The 20,818-nt window shown below is 38.3% G+C and overlaps 3 protein-coding genes across 3 annotated transcripts; 1 reads left to right on the top strand and 2 right to left on the bottom strand.

Moving 5' to 3' along the window:
• Positions 1-1,498: 1,498 nt before the first annotated feature.
• Positions 1,499-5,100, top strand: LOC114713984 (inorganic phosphate transporter 2-1, chloroplastic). Its single transcript, XM_028898679.1, has 3 exons — positions 1,499-2,389; positions 3,327-3,518; positions 3,794-5,100. The coding sequence occupies exons 1-3, from the start codon at positions 1,550-1,552 to the stop codon at positions 4,613-4,615; spliced, it is 1,854 nt and encodes a 617-aa protein (XP_028754512.1). The 5' UTR covers positions 1,499-1,549; the 3' UTR covers positions 4,616-5,100.
• A 374-nt stretch (positions 5,101-5,474) lies between these two features.
• Positions 5,475-6,367, bottom strand: LOC114714015 (uncharacterized). Its single transcript, XM_028898714.1, has one exon. The coding sequence runs from the start codon at positions 6,237-6,239 to the stop codon at positions 5,475-5,477; it is 765 nt and encodes a 254-aa protein (XP_028754547.1). The 5' UTR covers positions 6,240-6,367.
• A 42-nt stretch (positions 6,368-6,409) lies between these two features.
• Positions 6,410-20,801, bottom strand: LOC114714014 (uncharacterized). Its single transcript, XM_028898713.1, has 17 exons — positions 20,224-20,801; positions 19,946-19,994; positions 19,180-19,620; positions 17,093-17,445; positions 16,815-17,015; positions 16,540-16,731; positions 16,339-16,413; positions 16,145-16,211; positions 14,986-16,030; positions 14,854-14,910; positions 12,672-12,777; positions 12,365-12,538; positions 9,635-9,975; positions 8,780-9,032; positions 7,916-8,686; positions 7,202-7,448; positions 6,410-6,988 (listed from the first exon to the last, which is right to left on the bottom strand). Exons 1-17 carry the CDS (start codon positions 20,620-20,622, stop codon positions 6,573-6,575), a joined length of 5,187 nt encoding a protein of 1,728 aa, XP_028754546.1. The 5' UTR covers positions 20,623-20,801; the 3' UTR covers positions 6,410-6,572.
• Positions 20,802-20,818: the final 17 nt, after the last annotated feature.

The raw sequence follows: 20,818 nt of genomic DNA, 5'->3' as shown, positions 1-20,818 counted from the left end.
TTCTCCAACTCTATACAAGGCACCGAAAGACTACCCATCCTATTACCATTCCTTAGGACGTGTATCCCCATTCTCAGGCTTTGCTTCTCCTTGTTGTACTTGGACCACTGTTTAATAAGTTTGTACTGTGACTCCATTCAGTATATTCTCACCAGTGCTTTCCTTTTAAAAACTCGTTATGCTTGTAACTAGAGACTGGACCTTTCCAATTAATTCTGCTTGCAGCCTTAGCTGGGAAAATCTCATGAACCCAGAGAGACAATTTGGCGCACCTGTTCATTCCCCATCTTTCATCCAAGAGGAGGCGAATCATGAAACATAATCTCCTTTTTTTTTTTTAATATAGAAACAAGTATTCTCTTATTAGAAATAATCTTGTTTGAAATATTGTCAAGCACTAAGTATAAGTATCGCTCCCAACGAACATAATCTCTTGTTGCTGTAGGCTTAATTTTTAGTTTAAAAATCCATGGCCCAGCACTGTTATCTTGCGGTATAAAATGAAGGGCATGAAATGGGCCTATCCTTCGCTCGAAAAGGAAGCCCATGTTTCGATTGACGTCCTCGTAGAACCGAGGCCTCGTGCCTGTCATGCTCAATCCCATAATACCACTTTTTTTTTTAAATAAAAAAATTTGAACACAACCCAAACCCGTAATGCTTGAATATCGGGGATATAAATCCGTGCAATATTGGACCAACAAGAAGAACCATCTTATTAGACAATTAGCATCAACATATCAAATTAATTAAATTATCTATATATATATAAAATCAAATCTATAGCCGTGTTTCATATTTACAAAGCTGAAAAAATATATGATTTATTTAACTTAACTCTGTAATATATCACTAGTTTAATTTGCCTAATAAATTATAACATTTTGATCAATATATATATTTTTTGCTTCAAATAAGTCATGCCTTTTTTTTTCCAGGTAAAAGAGGCAAGCTTCGATAAGTCACACACTAATTAATTGAAATTAACCCAAGTCGATAAATTAGTTGTAAAAAGCTCCATAACTGGTCATTTGTATTTTTTTATGACCAACACTTAAAATCGGATTTTTTCCCCTTGAAAAGAGCATGCATGTGATGATTTTTTTAAGCAAAAATTAGTCAAATCAAATGCATAGAATAATACTCCTTCCCGTTTTATATATAAACTTTAAATAACTAATTTATAGATAATAAATAATTAGTAAAAATTAGTTAAAAATAAAAAATATGTTGGAAATATAATCTTATTTTTAAATTTACCCTTATAATAAATAAAAAAAAAGATTAAAAGAAATGCATAAAATGTAATAAGAAAGAATATAAAAGAAAGAGAATAAATAATTAAAAAATTAAAAAAAAATTAATATATTGTTATCCACCTCAAGATTCCTTGTTTTTGCGCCAGAGGGGATCATCCAGAATCTGAGAAGTGGATACGTGGGCTATCTTCCTCTCAAGGGTTCCCCGAGCACCCGACGATCGCCACTCATTTCCATTAAGCAGAGCAACAAGCCAAATCCTCTCTCAACTTCCTTCACCCACATCAACCATGCTCTCTCCCACATTCTTCTACTTTTTCTCCACCACCACCTCCTTCTCTCCTTCATCACTAACCCCATTCCTACTTCCATCTCTCATCCCTCTCTCTTCCTCCTTTTCATTATATTCCTCTCTATGCAACATGAATCCCACTTGCAGATTCTCTTTCTCCAAGCACACCTCTCCTCCGCGATCCTGTCTTCTTCGAAATTCCAATCCCCTCCCGCCCCACAACACTTCCGCTTTTCTCTTCAACCCTCTACCGTCACCACCGAAGCCTTCATTTACCATTCTCAGGATTAACAACTCCAAACTCACACACCCATTTGCTACTTTATCCTCTTTCGCCGAAGCCGAAGGCGAAGAGAAGCAGAAACAGGAGATTCAGCTCAATGGGCGGCATCAGGTGAACGACGACGACGATCACTTGCCAGGAATTGCTCAAGCCTTCCACATATCTCCCAGCGCGGCTTATGGGATTTCGATATGCATAGCATTTGCTGCTCTTGCTTCTCCTTTCTTCATGAAATCCCTTGGCCAGGGATTGGCTTTGAAGACTAAATTGCTATCTTATGTTACCCTTCTGTTTGGGTTTTACATGGCTTGGAATATCGGGGCCAATGACGTGGCGAATGCCATGGGAACGTCGGTGGGGTCGGGGGCGTTGACGCTCCGGCAGGCGGTGCTGACGGCGGGAGTGCTGGAGTTTTCAGGGGCGTTGTTGATGGGGACGCACGTGACCAACACGATGCAGAAGGGAATTCTAGTGACTAACGTGTTTGAGGGGAAACATACTCTCCTTCTAGCTGGACTGCTCTCTTCACTTGCTTCTGCTGGTTCGTGGTTACAGGTAACCTCTACGGAATTTTGCTATGATATTTGTGCCGTAGTTCACATATGTATAACATCCTGTCTCGTTAGTTGTTTTTTGTGTATTTATTGATAATTTTACCAAGCAAGAGACATCCTTAGGAAAGACAAAAGGGGAGATAATAACAAGAGGTATTTGTTAAGTTGATTAATTCATTTGGGCATATCAAGAGAATAGTTTTCCTAAGACATTATGCAACCTTTTTCCCCTTTTATGGGTGAGGTCAAATCGGTTTTCAAAAGAATGTTGCATCTCTTATTTTCTATAGGCAGTTTTCCTACACAGTCTGCTGCTAGTTCAAATAAACACATGATAGCATTTTAAGACATTATTCCCTTTCTTAATGATCAGGTGTTGAGTATGAAATTGGAAACGTAAGTGTGAACAACTGCCCAATAATCATTGTATTGAATGATTGACAAGTTAAAAATTCGGAAGAATAGAGACTTTTGTAGTTTTCTTTTTCCATGGGAGGGTATATTTTAAATGTGTCATACATATGCTATGAAGATCTTCAATGTTTGATCAGGAATTTCTCCAAGCCTTCTCTTTGCATGTTATTTTGTCTCAACCGAGTTCCTTCACTAAAAGGATATGAAAGGAGCAGCCAATACCAAAAACGTAGTTTGAAACTAAATTTCCTTCATATTTGCAGCTGATGACTCCATGTCTACTTCATGCTTACCTGGGACTCAATTGGGCTAAGATATTGTGTCTTTACAAATTCCTCTAAGCAGCATAAATATTACTGTACAATTCCTCCTTTTGCAAGATGCACCTCTTCATTGAGATTTATGGCAGTATGGAACCAATAATATTTGTCTCCTGAAATACTTGAAAAAAGGAACTACTTTTCTTTGGGATATGCAAACAGTCCAATGATATTGTTAGCTCTCTACTATCCTGTGTAGTGCAGGTTTCATCATATTTTGGTTGGCCAGTGTCTACTACTCATTGTATAGTAGGAGCTATGGTGGGGTTTGGTCTTGTCTATGGAGGATCTGGAGCAGTTTTCTGGGGATCCCTGGCAAAGGTGACTTCTTCATGGGTTATCTCTCCGCTAATGGGAGCAGCTGTGTCATTTCTTGTCTACAAATGTATAAGAAGGGTATGCTCTTGATATCTAGGACTCCATACAGCTTGTTGACAGAATGACAGTAATACCTCTCCTGTATCAAGATTTCACGTTTGTTGAGTTGGTTTTGGCTTGTAAACTTTCTGACATTCCTGAAAATGTTACCTTTTTCTTTTCATTAATTCATGTTAGTGATTAATGAACAATTTTCTTTTCAATTCCCCACATTTCTTAAAAACATGATATTATTGGCGATATCTTATGTTAAATTCTTGCTGTTGCAACCCCTAACCTTCTGTCTCATTCAGTTTGTGTACAGTGCCCCAAATCCAGGACAAGCAGCAGCTGCTGCAGCACCAATTGCTGTATTTCTTGGTGTTACTGGGATTTCTTTTGCTGCCTTCCCTCTCAGCAAGAGTTTTCCTATGGCTTTGGTTCAGGCTTTAGCCTGTGGAGCTGCCGGTGCTTTTGTGGTCGATAGAATCATCAGAAAGCAACTTGGTCATCTACTGGTCAAGACTACTAGCCGACAGCCTGAGCCAAAAGAGGACACCGCTCACAAAAACATGGGTTTTCTCTCTGATGTTGCTGGCCCAAAGGGTACTCAGTTAGAAATAGTTTATGGGGTCTTTGGGTACATGCAGGTTCTCTCTGCATGCTTCATGTCATTTGCTCATGGTGGGAATGATGTCTCCAATGCTATCGGTCCTTTGGCAGCTGCATTAGCCATTCTTCAAGGTAATATCACGGGAACTGAGATTGTTATTCCGATTGATGTTCTAGCATGGGGAGGATTTGGAATTGTTGCAGGGCTTATGATGTGGGGTTATAGAGTTATAGCTACAATTGGAAAGAAAATAACAGAACTCACACCAACTAGAGGATTTGCCGCTGAGTTTGCTGCTGCCTCTGTGGTTCTGTTTGCTTCAAAGTTAGGGCTGCCTATCTCAGCTACCCATACTCTAGTTGGTGCAGTAATGGGGGTGGGATTTGCAAGGGGTCTTAACAGTGTTAGATCAGAAACTGTGAAGGAGATTGTGGCTTCTTGGGCTGTAACTATTCCTGTTGGTGCTTTTCTTTGCGTCTTCTATACCTGGATCTTGACTAAGGTTTTGTCTTGTATTTTATGAGAGTACCTTCCAAGATATGAACAACAACGTATGTGTGTGACCATGAAGGACAGATTTCTTGTGGTACATATCGGAGAAGAGGATAGTGGGGTACCAGATGTGTTCTAAACAATGAGGCTCCTTATGATTCATTAGTTGGGAGAGGGTACGTCTTTTAAGTTTCAGATCATTGCTCAATACCTAAGCCTGGCGAGCTCGGTTCCTCTTGGGATTGAAGAAACTATCTCCTGCAGCGTTTTATGACTCTGTATCCGACAAAAGCTCATCAAGAGTACCAAATTTCAGGAGTGTAAATATTGAGGCCCATCCACTGGGAAAAACCATGCTTCGCATGGAGCAGCCATGTGTAATTGATAGTGTTTCCCCTTTTTTCTTCTATCTTTATTCTAAGTCCCTGAATAATGTTGAAAAATTCTTCATTAGTGTAAAGTAGCCCTGTTAACCATGAATTTTTGTTGAAGCCTAGACCGGCGCTTTGTGGATTAGCAAAACAAGAGTGCTCGCATGGCAATTATTACTTTCCCATCATAGAACGCGTTTTAGAATTTAAGAAATCGGCGAAAGGACCGTGTGTAGAACACCGATTTTGAACTCTATGCCATCAATAAAACCCATACCAACAAACTTGGATAGAGGTGACCATCAAATCAGGAAATCATGTGCAGATATTAGCAAAGATCCTGAGGTAAATAATGCATCTGAAAAGATCAAAAGAAGTTTGATATTTCTACATTATTATAGGATGTAAAAGCTATTATTTAGAACCGAGCAAAAGAAATCAATGACTCTAGTCGTATAAATGTTAAAACTATATTATATGGCCAAGTCGTACAAGTAAAACCATTAAACCATAACAAAATCACGGGGAGAGCTCTGGCACACTTGGGAGGCTGGGTTGCCATCCCGAAATCCGATATGGTCTTACCCTTGGAAGAGGTGGCACAAAAGGCTTCTTTCCTTTTATTCCTTTTCGTCTTGGATATCGCTTATCCCAGGACCCGTGTAAGCCCTCTGAAGAGCAGACAGGTTCATTTTCAGATCCATCATCAAGAGACTGTTTTGCGTTTGCGTCCAATACAATTTTGATTTTTCTGTTCTCTTCTGTTTTGCGTCCACCAGGAGACAAGGAAGTCTTGGCCTCGAACTCCTCTTGTCCTACCTCATTGTGAACTTCGGATTTACCATTTTCTCTGCTATGTCCCTTTGGAGACTTGGTGATATTCACTTTCAGTAACTCTGGAGCCACCCCATTAGGCTCTCTGATTTTGCCTTCCTCTGAAAGTTTACGTTTCAGCTTCCCCACATCTCGAAACGAGATTATAATATATTTTTTACCAGGAAGCAAACGCTCTTCTGGCCACAACACTGACTGGTGAGGATTTTTGAAGACTTCTGGCCGGGCAACACACATGCCAGGATATTTTTCCATCAACTTGGATGCAAGGATTGCATCTTGATACAGCTCTTGTTTTCCACCTCCATGAACTATCCTCACAAAAATATCATTTGATTTTTGAAAGCTGTAGTCTGGGGATGCCTTAGTTCCTCTCAGCTGGCTCTTTCTTCTGGGATCTTTATCATTCTTCTCCACCAGGCCTAACGAGTAAGCAACGCGCTTGAGCATAGCCTGCAGCCAGTGTGACCCCAATCTTTCATTCTCACCTAGTTACTGATGGATAATGTTGGGTAGGGTCTAAGCGTGATCAAAGTCAATGATATTTGAACATTTAGCCACCACAGATTCCTCTTGTTTCCAATGGCCGGCCAGCCACTAAAATAATATTTCCCCCACGTCACCAATGATAAAACCAAGGATCAGCACATTCTTAAACATATGCGTGTGAAGGAGGTAAATGGTTTCTTTGTCATTCTTCCTAGAGTGAGAACAAAAATTTTGCCTAGAGAGGATGAGAAAGGATCCACGCTTCTCGAAATTAACTTCAATCTTGATACGGTGTCAGCTCTGCAGACACATCCTTGTGCCGGGATCGTACTCCCATAAACCTGACAAGACTTGTCGCTCCAACTTCTTCAGCCTCCCACTGATCCAGTTGTTATGAATAACTACACATCCCTTCCTCAAACACGCTGCTTTGACATCTTTGCTCTGCCACAAATCTAGGTAAGCACCGTTTGGAAAAAGGTCTCTGTCTAAAAAATATACTGTCACGTTTGTTTCAGGCTCCATACATCTTTTATCACCTGCTCTGTTGATTCCACCTTCCCCACATAACATGTCATAAAAGCTTGGCTGCTCAGATAAGCCTGAAGTTGCTGCATGTTTCACCACTTTCTCCATAGCAGCAATTGTTTGATTATCGGAATGAGCATAATAGAAGCCAGAGTTCAAACGTCTTGGTAGGTTTATTGGTCCTGCATATGTGGGATTATCTTTCTTAACAAGGAAAATAACAGCTAATAATCCACCTTCCCTCAAGATTGTTTTCCTATATGGCGAAAGAATGGAGATTTCATTACCATATGACTACGCATTACGATGTTTCTCACTCAATTCATTTTTATACAAGTATTTTATGTCCTGAATTATGAAAAATAGAATGTGAATCTTAACTGAGGGATGCTGACCTTCCTTCTTGAATTCATCAGACTGTGCAGCAAGAACCGCAGGGCCAAAAGATTGAAGCAATGGAACTGGGTTTTTAAACCAATATACATCGACATCACTGAGAAGTACATTGTAACCTAGCTTGAGGATCTTCAAAACTAATCTGGACTTCACCTTCGTCACCATCTGAAAGCACTTTGTTCCGAAGTGGCAATCATTAAAGCTAATATTACTTGGAGCTAAAGGATCCCTGAAAACAGGAATTCCCTGCCATAAAAGTGAAGGAGAAAAGAGGAAAATCAAATTCAGACGCATAAACCTGACTGCTTTTAAATAGTCCAATAAGCTTGTAAGGTCATATAAATGGTGGTATCAAATCAAAACACTAGAAATGTCAAAAATCTCTTGGCCAAACAAAACAAAAATTCATAAATCATAGTGTGACTCAGTTCTTTTACGGTTATTTAACAATTAAGGCTAGGAGTTTATGTAGGGTATAACTATGACTCAGTTCTTGAAAGGGGAAAAAATTCGAAGTAACTAATGCAACATTGTAGAGGGCTATTAGCTAGATTTTCAAGGTTCATCACCGTAACTCCAACCAATGTGATCAGTTCACTAGGTCTCAGGTTTGTGTAAAACACCAATATAACATGTTTAAGAAACTCCATAATTCCGCACGAATAAGTTAGAATATACGCAAATTATATTCTTCCAAAGAAACTGCACTATACCTGCAAGATCGAGAATTGATAGGTTTCCTGATCAAGAGCACAAACTATAAAATTTGCAATGGAGAGGTGACGCAATCTACAAACCCAACTCATGAGCATGTCCTTGTAACTATATCCAGCAACTGTAACTACAATCGTCTTATTTTTGTCTGCAGTAACAGACAGGAGTGATTCTAAGGAGAATGGAAGTTCCAAAGGTGCAGAATGCAACATCTTATCTTTGAAAGGGTACTCTAATAATCCGGCCAGTGATCTCCGGTCAGCAATGCAAGTTACTGTGCTTTTCTTTAACCAAGAATGGAAGATATTCCCCTTCCACTGTCTCACTTCACCTCGACGTCCAATTAGATAGACACTATTTTTCAGTCTGTCAATTATAAAATATTGATCACCACATCTGAAAAGTTTAAGCAGGCTAGAATAGTTAGCTTCATTATAAAAGAATGAGCCGTAGCGTGACCCTAGATGGGAATTGCCCATGTACTCCCATTTTCGGCTTTCAATATCTAAAGTGGTAGAATCCGTAACTGTAGGATGGAAATCATCCTGACCATCCAGATGGAGGCTTGTGATGGTCCAGCTAGCATCAATCACCAATCTGAACTCAGATGATAGAGCCTCATGGATTATCCAACTATTATGTACATTTCTCCCGAATAAGAAAGGAGGAAGAACTCCATTATGTAGGGGCATGTCCCCGTTGTTCCACGCTATGAGCATTTTTGTATCACAATGATTCCATTGCCAATCCTTTTGAAGTATTTCCCGCAGCTGAAAGAACAAGATATGAGTTAAATTTTATTGATTTACTTCTGGAAAACACGGAACAGTCCTTCAGGTTCTGTTCTGGAAATTCTTTCATACCTCTTGGATCTGCACCCGTTTCCCATTATCTGTTTGCCAATGTTTTCCAGAGTTGTCCAAGTGGAATGGAAAGTAAGAAGCATTTCGAGATGAAGCAACAAGAAGCCAATCATGGTCAAGTTCAAATGCACGATTTAGGGTGGAGATGAATCCAGAAACGATAATGGTTTCGGGATCAACTATAACATATACGTCTGAAGTGAACGAGCGTGATTTTGCAATCATGGAATGGAAGAATGGAGTACCAAGGAAGCTGGATGCATAAAAAGCATATATTAGAAGACAGTAACTTGGAGCTTACCCTGCAGAGTAAGCAACACCGCTTTACCTTATTTTCACAGTTTTGATACCAAAAATGAATCATTATATCTTATTTTAAAGCTTATGAAATAATTGACCCTAGTTGCTTTCTTGTTAAATAACTAAACATGCAAAAGATAAAACTTTTCTAAATTTTGGAATAGATACCCTGCTTCCCAATGCTGCAGCCGCGTTTCACTTTGGTTAATAATCCCTTAAGAATTTGGCTTCAGTAACTTACGATGCCCTGAGATTGTATCAACATGCTTACCCACTTGCATTGATCACTAACTAATAGGCTCAGCTTTTAAACTTCAAATCCCTTTTCTCTGGTTCAATAATTACACACACACATATATGTCAATGAATAAGGAACATAATTATAAATGTCTTCTTTTCCCCCCTTGTGAAGAATAAATTTTCGTTCTCAGATAATTGACACCTGCGACCGCTTTCCGAAATTTGAATTATGAGTGTCCATTAGTAATGCAGCACATCCATGAAACGTTTATTTCTTCTCTGTATTGGAATATGCAGAGTTATAGCATTACTTACGTGAAATCAATGTCAGTATTAACCAGAACGCGGGAACCAAAAGCGGCGGAGAAAGAGGCAACGGATGGGTCTTGGCTGTACAGAACAACAGAAACATGTGGAGATAAAGCGAGCCATGATCGAACAGCTAGAGTCTGCCTGGTGCCAGCAGAGCCCGTGAAAGGTTTAGGCGCTGTAAATATAGTGATATTGAGATTTCTCGAATGCAATACAGTATTTGGGTTTATCTTGGGAGTTCTGATCTGATCCTTAAGCGAAGGTAACTTTTGAGTGGCATACAGAGAGAGGCCAATCAAGATAAATCCAGATAGCCAAATCAACCATAGCTCCAGCTGAAATGCCTGTCAATTAGATCCAAGATAAACACAATAAGAAACAAAGAAGACGAATAAAAATGCAACTCACAAGTGTTCAAATAAACTCAATAGAACTCAAAGGAAGAGAGGAAGGACCTTCATTGTTGTGTTGTTGAGCTCACAATGAGCTCAACATTCGGGTTTAAACGATTGTATTATTGAGTGTGAGTTTGGTAATAAGGAGAGAGAGGAAATGAGACTTTAACGGAAAGAAGGTAAAGAAATGCAGAAGTAACAAACCCACGAAGCCGGTGGGAGCAGAAGCACCGAGACGGGAAGGCGATGGGACATGTGAGGTTTGGCGTTGCAAGCACGTCAGCTTCCATTGAGGAAAGATCTTCATTTTGAATTGAATTGAATAATGGAATTCTCAATGGAGGGAGGAGATCAGAGAAGGCTACGTGAAGATCCCCAAAGTCAAAAGTCAAACCTGCTAAATGACAAAAACTAACGCTATAACAATATTTGTTCAAGGAAAGGCCGAACGCTTTCCAAATACGTTTCATTCCCTTTTTTTTTTTTTTGCCGGCGTTAAACATACGTTTCGTTCAAAGACCGACATCATTTGTTGATACGGTGTGCAGAAAATTAGTGTTAATCAATTCAATATCCACTATTAACATGAAAATATCTATTTTGATCCTGATTTAAAGATAATTTAATTTAAAAATTATAAGTATTTAAAGCTCATCATGGGATGATCCTGATTTTCCCGAAAAATTATTAATTTTATATTTTTAAGGAATAATAGTTTTTGAGCTCTTGGCCATACCAATGTTTACGGTTGATGTGATTATGCGCTTTGGTGAAATTAAGTTCATAATGTTAGATTTTTGTCTTTGGTTGCCTTTTATAATGTTAGAATTAGGTTTTATTCTAAAGTCGTGCTATTGAGTCTATTGAGTCTGTCTGGCAGAATGGTTCAGGAGCCCTAAAGTTACTTATTTCAACTTATTAAGCATGTTTAGAATTTTAGTACCTGGCTTTTGGCCTATCTTATTATGATTATTTTTTTAAAATTTGGCCTATCTTATAAGCTAAAAGTTACATTCAGAAGCAGGATTGCCTTAAGTTAAAAAAAAACTACTTATAACTTATTAAAAGTTACTTATAGGCCTATCTTACTTATAACTTACTTTTTATTCAATCATAATCTAAACAATTTTTTATCCAATCTAATTTTTACAAACTAATTTTTATAAAATTCAATTCAAATATAAATTATATTAAACAATTTAACTTTTTAAAAATTAAATTAAAAGTAAATTATTTTTCCTATCACTAATTCAAATGGACCCATTATTACTTCAAAAGTGTTCGTAAAAGAGCCATGGGTCCTAAGGAAAATTATTGAACAACATACACACTATTGAACTCTTTCAAAATCGGTATAATGTTATCTTTTTAAAACCTTAATTCTCCAATTTTTTTAAATATAACTTATTAAAATTTTTTCTTCTATTTTTTCCCATCATTTCCCTCGCCACCAAACATAAGGTTAATGTTAAGTCGACCGTATAGAAACACGCACAGAAAAACGTGCGCGAATAAGTACAAAAACGAGAGCGAGCAAGTATTAAAAATAATCAAAATTGATCGCGATAAAATACTGAATTTTTTTTGACCTGAGATAAAATGTTGAAAATTGACGGATATGGATTATTTACTTATCTAACATATGGTACAATCGTGATGCTTGCTTCAAACGAAAGTAGGATGTGATTCCTCTTCTTTGCATGGAATTTAAATCAAATTCTATTATTAGTAACGTATTGAGAATGCGATTTCTCATACACAGATAAATTATGAAACAAATAGGAATTAAGATTTTTCAAACATTAAGAAACAAAGTTAAAGATACACTTGCCTTAATGACAAGAAAAAAGAATAAAATTAGTTCAAAAGGTAAGGAATAATTGTATGCTTTTTTTAATCAATTTCATAAAATAAACTAATTCAGACTCGGGCTAAAAAAAGTAATTTTTTTCCCTAGGCTAAACAAGGCCTAAATTTGACACAAGTAATCTGCTTATGAAGTAGAAAAACAGGGCAGTGACCAAGTGATTTGCAATGCCTAATCATGCAGCGAGGACATACATTCAGAATCAAATTTCATTGCCCTCTATTGCATATGTCGCCAAAACCAGGACATTGACATGGCTACATACAAACAGACTTCCAGCAAACAAGATGGGAGATACTAGAGACCATAGATTTTTTTTCCCTTTCTTTACATCAAAACCTTGCCACCAAAGCGAAAAGACATTCCTATCACCGTTTCCACTATGTATTTCTCCCTTGAGAAGGGCAGAACCCAATAAAATAACGGGGTATGGATGTATCTGACTTACAAAAATCGTGCTACTCGTGAAACCTCACTGATATTCTTTCTCACACACGACCTTCGGACTTCACGCCCACACCCTCCAATTGTCTGTCCTTTCATCTGAATTTCGTTGATGCAACCATCTCCGTCCTCTTCATTCAGGTATTTCTGGCTAATCATCGATGCCGTCGACCAGGTGATCTGGATCTTGATCTCCTTCCCCTGCATAAAAGCAAAAACAACACGTAAACAAGGCAGCTCTAGAAGGCACATATTAAGAAGCTTGGCAAATTCACCTGAGTAGCTCATTCTTATATGATGGTGGTGATGGGAGTTTTGTCTCAAAAACTTAAATCATAATCAGGTAAAACTTTGTGGCAACAAACCTGGAAGTATCAAGAGAAGAATAGGGAGAATGCCTGCGCTGAGAATGCTTGCTATGAGGAGACCGCGAAACTTGTCTAAAAATGAAACCACCGTACTGACTTGGTGAGTTAAAAGGCACACAAAGTTTAGGACAAAAACTCAACCTTGTACAGAGTCAAAACTCCATAGGAAGCAGCTTGTTACTGTAAATCTTTTTCTGTTTTCGATTAATAGAGTAGAAGACGCAATCAAAGTTTACTAGCTACTAAAACCTCAATAAAAGCTACAAAACTAACTGATGAGACCCTCTCCTAGTTCAATTAGATAGAGCGGAACAACCATCGTGTACCACAATTTTGTTCATCAAAAATTGAGTTCTTGCTATAAATAACTGGTAAACAAAAGAAATGCAATAGTACTTTATCACAAGCAGATACATGTATGACCCAAACAGTTAGTTGACTTGTAAGATGCACAGAATTTATAAAATTTTACCGTATAACTTGCACAGGGAAATGGCTAGAAAGAAATTGAATGAGATCTCAGCTTTAAAATACGGGAATTGCTAAAATCCCAGGCTCAAAAGGTGCAAGCAGAAACTAGCTATTAAATAGATCAACTATCACTAGATGAGTAAAGACAACAATTTATTTGGATTAATATGCCTTTGGGACCTTTTACATCTTGGTCTCAACTACTAACTTGTCATGTAAGAAGTCACTTAACTTGCCCCTAATCTTTTTATTACTTTCATAATTTATCATATTATTACATTTTAAAAGATTTTTTAAAAAAATTATAAGAAATAATATAATGCACGTCAAGCCTCTAGTAATATTGACAGCTCCTAGGTTCCGTTTGATATGAAGCATTAAAAATGAGGGGTAATAATTGGAATTAGGATTGAACAAATATGTTAAAAGAGTATTTAGTATGAGTGATTACTTGTTACTTAGGATTAGACAAATCCATATAAGTGGGATTGGGGAATACCATAGGGGAAAGTAGTATTCCCCAATCCCACTTATATGGGATTGTCTAATCCCATGTAACTAGAAATCACTCCTACTAAATATTCTTCTGCTCTTTAAATAAGACCTATTTAACTAATTTGATTAGATTAAAAAAGTTAGGTAAGTTAGTTAATTATAAGAAATATAGCATGTTTTTCCTAAAACACCATAATTATCTTTTTTAATATCCTCCTTTCCTCTTTTATTTGATTATGGTTGAGGAAATATCAATAGGGGTAATTTAAACAAAACTGATAAATATGAGAAATAAGTTTTATATTTAGGACTAAAATCAACTTAACAACCAAGTTTTCTATTAAGAACTAGAGGAGTACTCTTTAACCTTTTTTTTTTTATCCCAATCTCAATCCTTACCTTTTATTTTTAATGCTTCATACCAGATAGGACCCTAGTTCAAATTTAAAGTCTCTGCAAGTTTGACATAAAAGTTGCACTCATGCAATAATATCATCTTGTAAATAATACAAGTCAGCCAAGCAGAGGCATAATGATGAGCAATGATACATGCATTAACCGAGTGGCAAGAATCCAAAGCTCGGATATATTTCTGACCCGAAAAATAAAATAAAACAATTGAATATACAGAATTGTTAGGCTAAACATCTGGCCTATGAAAAGTGAGATGTGTTCTTTCGGTTATGAGAATTCAGGCGAGTGATTGTGGCATCATAAGACATCAACTAAGGCTGAAACCAGGAAATGAAAATGCCAAAAAGAAGATAACACAATAGCAGCTAACAGACGCATGGAGAAGAAGATAAAGGATTTGGCTATATGACTAACAGAAAATACGTTCTAATTCTTCCATGGTACCAAAGAAAGAATCAACTTAGTTCGCACATAAAATAAGTAAACAAAAATGTCACAAAAAAAAGAAGTAAAGTAAACAAAAAGTTATTAACCACAACCACCGAGATTATATTTGCAAAAAAAAAAAAAAAAGAGGATATGACAGAAACCTGTGTAAGTAAGCACAAACTAAATGATAATTAATACGATTGTTACTCTTTTTATATCTGGAAGGAAGAAGGAATTGCTTTAAGCAAAACAGCTCGTCTCTGTATCTAAAAGACCTGAACACCAAAAATTGATAGCACAAACCTGAATATAAATAATGAATGCTTAAATAAAGTATACCTTCTTCTAGACCTGACAGGAGATGGTGACAAGTCTCGTTTTCTGGCATGTGGCTTCCTGCAGTACAACAATGTCATGATGCACTCTACGTTACAGTTAAACGAAGAAGGTTAAGGGAACTCTGTCCAAAACCTTTTTGAGCCATCTGAGCCTTCATCACTTGACTCACTCGTGCGATTAACCGCCTGGTCTCTGCTGCTTCTACCTCTACTGCTTACTGATGATGAACGTTTCCTTTTATGCCTGTCAGACTTGCTTGACTCTTTGTGTCTTGATTTGTGTTCCCCCTTATCCCTTGAATGTTCCTTTCTTCGGCTAGTTTCTTCCATGGAACTACCTCTGCGGCTTTTTTCTGCTTCCTTGTTGTCTCCCTTGGCATCTGCAACTGAGGACTTCTTCCTTGACTCAGAATCCCTAGTCTTCTCCCCATGCCTTGCACTGTCATCCTTCCTCCTTTCTTTTACCTCATTGCTGCCATCTGCTTTTTCCCTTTTCTGATGTCTTTCATCCTTTCTTCTATGATCCTCATTAACTTTTTCATCTACCTTAGCCTTACTACTTTGTACATCCTTAGCAAAGTCCACTGAAGAATTCTGGCCATGTCCATCAGCTTTTTCCATTCTTTTTCTGTTTTCCCTAACTTGAGGATCTTCTGTTGCTTTTTCAGCACCAGTAGCCTTTCCATTAGTCCTATCATGCTTTCTTTCAAAAGCATTAAGCTCATTCTTCCTATCTTCGGGAACATTCTTGGAAGCTCGTAGATGATCTAATTTTTTTGTCACCTTCTCGTCATGCAACTCTGCAATAGCCACACCATTGCTAGTTTTGCCCAAATTAATCGCCAAATTTGTTTGACTTCTGCCATTTTCATCAAGTTTCAACAGTGAACTGCTATTAGTAGGTACATCATGCACATCTTTCAATGAATTCTTAATGCCAGCCTGATGACCATCTTTTAAAGGCAGCACACTCGAACTATCCATTTCATTATCTTCATCCTCAGCATCAGAAGCATAGTTCCCAAGACCTAAAACATCTCCTGGAGAGCTGGAATTAGATTTTTCATTGTCAGCATCGTGTTCAGGTTCTTTGACTTTAACTGGAACTAGAACCTTTGCGGATGCCTTATGAACTGGAACTGAGGGCGGGGATGCTGATGCCTTATGGTTTGAAGCCACTGGAAGAGAAAAAGGCAGAACTTGTAACGTTCAAGAGTCCAGAAAGTTAAAAATTCAATTGTCCATTAAGACTAGGGTTTAAAAGGAAAAACTAGAGCACGTCAGAATATTACCTTCAGAAGTCAGATCATCTTCCCTAAGAACTTTAGTTGCAATTTCATCAAAAAGCTCATCAGTTACCTGCTATGAACCTCTAGTTAGAACCACAGGATAAATGAATTTCTTTCTTTTTCTTTTTCCCCCTTTTCTTCTCTTTAGCAGGTAAATGTAGTGAGATAAGGTAACCAATATTTCTAACAAAACTAACCTTCAAAAGAACTTCAGTTAACACGCGTTTTATTTCCTGGTTAATGGCAGCAGTTCGAACAGCTTCAACATCATCCTACATAAAAAGAACATGGCTGATCAAATTTCAAAAACCAGAGCTGATATATAACAATTAATCAAAATTGCAGAATATATAGAAGACTTGTTTAGCAAAAAGAAACTTTATAGTAAAAAATAAAACCTCTTCATCTTCCTCCTCCTCCTCGGCTGATTTAGAAGAATCAATGCTTTTGCTATCTTGCTCGTCACCCTTTGTATATGACTTATCAACACCATCATTCATCAATTTTGATTCCTCCTTAGGGTGCTCAGCAGAAGGAGTAGCAATAACAGCTTTCTTTATTTCCTCTCTAAGCCAATTAGGTACTGAGGCCTGAAAAATAATTGCAAATGAGATTTAATAATATGTATGTACGTATGCATCCAACCAAGCACAAACCTTGAAAGCATAGGTACCTTTTTAGGACGTTCTGGAACACCAGAGACCCCATAAGCATCGACAGAGAAAGCTGATGTGGGATGTATTGTAGTTCCCGCACTTAGGGCAAAAGGTGCAGCACCTGGTGGAATTGGAGGAGGGAGGCCAGATCCAGGAAACCTTCCAAATGGCGGTGCCACATGCCCAGGAACAGGAGGTGCGGTAATAGAAGGGTCATGCTGCAAGATGTACTAAATGTCAGCATATTCATATGAAACCCATGAATTAGGGAGCAAAAAGACAATCAAATCAAGACCTGTGGCCCTGAGGCAAGAACTGGAGATATGGGTGGATAAACAACACCAGGTGCCACTGGAGGAGCCCAATTATTGATTGAAGGCACTCCACTTACAGGATCAACGCCTCTGATAGAAGTAGCTGGATCATGATGACCATAAGTTGATTGCATTTGTAGGTCACCATCACGATTAAACCTAGGTGTAAAATCTAGAGGCTGATCAGCAAGACTGATAGCTGGGTCCACTGAATGGCTACCAGATGCAAAGGGTGCTTGCACTGATGGCTGCACATGATGTTGTTCCTGGGATGACAAACTTGACAAATGCATCGATGTGTATGATTGCTGACTCTGATGATCAGTTCCATTACCTGTCATTTTAATCATCAGTCAACTTGGGAAATAATTGACAGAAGAAGAGAATGCTTGAAGTTCAAAGTAGGCCGCAGATGCCTGGAATTCCACTCCTCAAAGTAATGCTGTTGCTTCCTCACGTTTTGTATGATAACCCAACTTCAAATATCATACTTGGAAAATATGCTATATATCAATTATTCATCAAAGATCTAACAAAACAAATTTATATCTAGGAGATCCTTTACCACTATAAAAGTGCATCTAAAAAATGTTTCTCTAATTTCTCGTTTAGATAATCACCATAAAAATGCTACAACTACACCTAAACCAAGGAACAAAAACTACACTAACTGATTAGAAAACACTGAATAAAAAATAATATATTCACCAAATTGACAATTCTCTCAATTTTATATGCAAACCCAGTAGCATGGCCTGCCCATTTTACATTTTAATTGATGCTCAGAATTTCGAACAAAATACCATTAACATCTGTTAAAAAGAATTCTTTCTATGATTCCATTAGAGCATCTTTCAACAATGTAACATGACCCCCAATCAAATATTAAAATGAAGAAGCACCATAGTGATACGCAATTCACTAGGCAAGTTAGCGTCTGTCAAATGTGACAAATTATCAATATGAGGTAGTCCCAGCAAGTGAGGCGCAGAGGCGCTAAAAAAGATGAGTTCCCACAACGATGATATGCTATATTAGCAGCAATATGTTCCATCCTACAGAAGGATTACTTACAATACTTGGGATGACAACCCTCATAAAAAATTAGCATACAGTCGTGCAAATAATGATTCATAATGCATGATGAAGTCCACATTGGATATTGCCCCATCATTATATAACACGTATTTTGCTGAGAATTCTGAATCAATCTAAACATATAAACAAAACTCTTCCAACTTTAACAAGGTATGAATCAAGCAATTTGATGGTTAGTTTCCTATGTTTAATACCCCAAAAAAAATGTTAGAAAATTACTTGAAACAGCTACTAATGTATTCGTCACGTCATGCCTAGACCAGTGCAATTGCTCAAGCATATTAATGTGATCTAGTTTATTGATCTAAAAATATTTATTAGACAAGGTGTTATGTAATTGTAAAATGGAATTAGTTAGGGAGCTAGTTAAGGGTAGATGGGACCTGGAATTTACTATGCATTTGTGATGTTAATGACTATTGGCGATATTGTAATTAGGCTTGAATGCCTGGATAATGAATTGAGTTTTCCCTTTCCCTCTATCTCTTGTTCTCTGTTCTATATTCCTCTCTTCTCTCTGTTCCCCCTCTCTACCTTCCCCTCTCTCCTTTCCTCTCTCCTTCCCAATTACTATTATATATCAGTGGCGTCAAGAGCCTGGTCATCCTCAGCCAATTGTGATGGAACCCCCTTCATTCCCAGATCCCAACTACCCTTAACTAACTCCATACATAATCCCTCTTCTTATTACAATCACATAACCGAAAGATTGTAATAGAATATTTGTTCAAAGGAAATATAGCAGGGACGAGCTAGGGTCAAAGGATCTCTCTTTGGACCAAACTTAGAGAGCAATAAATTTATGAAGCTACGATATTTTGCAAATTGACATGCTTGGTTTACAACAGGTCCTCAATTCGTCATCATATATACTACAAGAAAAAATTAGAATATTAATTTATGAGCCATTTCAACACGATTCTTGAGCAAAGCTTCACTATCGAATTCAATATACTAAGTAAATAGTTACCTGCAACAGAACTATAACTAGAAGGTACCTCCTGCTGGTGAACTGATGTGTTCGTAGGTAGGTTTCCTTGGTGCTGAAACGCAACAGTTGGATCTCCAGTAGTGGTTCCATCTCTAGAATTGTATGACAAATGTCCATCTGATGCATAGGGTGCCTCTGAACTGACAGATGCATGCTCCTCCTGATGTCCTGGAAGGCGTTGCATGGATGCATCTGAAGAGGAAAATTGTGGATAGCCAGATGAAGGATGAGAGTGGTTTTGAATATCAGGATAACGTGAGTCAACAGGTTGTTGATACTGATCATGATAATGGCTTTGCTCCTGTGATCTTCCAGCAGGTGAAAATTGTGATTGCGAATGCTGATGCTGGCTTTCCATGGCAGCCTTAGCATCTGCCCATGCTCTGGCTCTGGCAGCCCAGTCTTCTTCGTTCTTATGCGCTACAATTACAAACCCATTAGTTAAAAAAGAAGATAGAGGTTGAAAATAGTTTTTAGCAACTCCCAAAGGGGCAGAAGAGGACTAAAAGGTAAAGCAGAAACACACATGAGAAATCACAAAATATGTAATCATATTTCCCTTCCAATTATTGCATGTCAAGCCACTTATTAGTAATAACTCTTACAAACTACAAACGCCATGACAAAAAAGAACACATAAGATGACAAAACAAAAAATGTACAGAAAAAGGATGGGAGAAGACAAAACAAAAACACAGGTTACAAATAAAAGCAACGATTCTCGTACAAAAGTGCGGCAACTAACCTGGATAATCCCAGCTTTGGTTGGGAGGCCAGTTAGGAGTGCTCCATTCCTAGAATAGTTGACGCAATTACGAGATTAGCCAATCAAACAATCTTAAACCAAAAGAAGCTCACATTCAAAGTCCACATACATGAACTTATAGGAATCTTCAAAAAAGTTATCAACTAATTAATCCAAGAAAAATAATTCAAGGAAAAAAAAAACAAGATAGCCAATGATGTAAATACAAAGGCACCACTGTGACGAAAAGAACACGTGCTCATAAGCACCAGATTTACCTGAGGATAATGCTGAGGAATGTGGGTGTAAGGAGGGAACTGAGGAGACACATGGGAGCGAGCAGGGGGCGGAGGTGGAGGGAACTGGCCGAGATGGTAGGAAGGGGGAGGGGGATAAGTATTAGAGTGGGGAATGTACGAACCCGTCAGAGGAAAATGGTCGGGGTGAGGAGGAGGAGGAGGAGGAGGTGGTGGTGGGGCCCACTGTGGTGGAGGTGAAGGAGTCTGAGACGGGTGGTACTGAAATTGGTTGGAGAACCAAGGGCCTTGAGGAGGGGCCGGTTGCCTCGGTGGTTGTATCTGATTATGTTGATGAAACTGAGAGTGGTTGGGATCCGGCGTGTGGAGCGGAGGTGGCTGTGGCCTCATGTAACCGTGAGGCTGCTGGAAGGAGTCCATGAAGGGCCTTCTCTTGTAGCTCTGAGCTGGTGGAATTCGATTTCGAGATTATGAGGTATGTAGATTTGGACCGCAGGGAAGAGTTCGCGGGGCCAGAGAGCGGAAGGGAATGAGAAGAACGGACGTCGGAGAAGGAATTTTAGGAGGACGAGGGTTCACAGAGTCGCCGTGGGGCCTAGCGCTTGGAATCAAAAGG

This window comes from Neltuma alba, unplaced genomic scaffold (genome assembly GCF_004799145.2).
Source record: "Neltuma alba isolate B1F8T4 unplaced genomic scaffold, ASM479914v2 tig00011483_pilon, whole genome shotgun sequence".
Classification (NCBI taxonomy): domain Eukaryota; kingdom Viridiplantae; phylum Streptophyta; class Magnoliopsida; order Fabales; family Fabaceae; genus Neltuma; species Neltuma alba.
The sequence above is the reverse complement of the archived record's forward strand: the minus strand, read 5'-3'. Positions and strand labels throughout refer to the sequence as shown.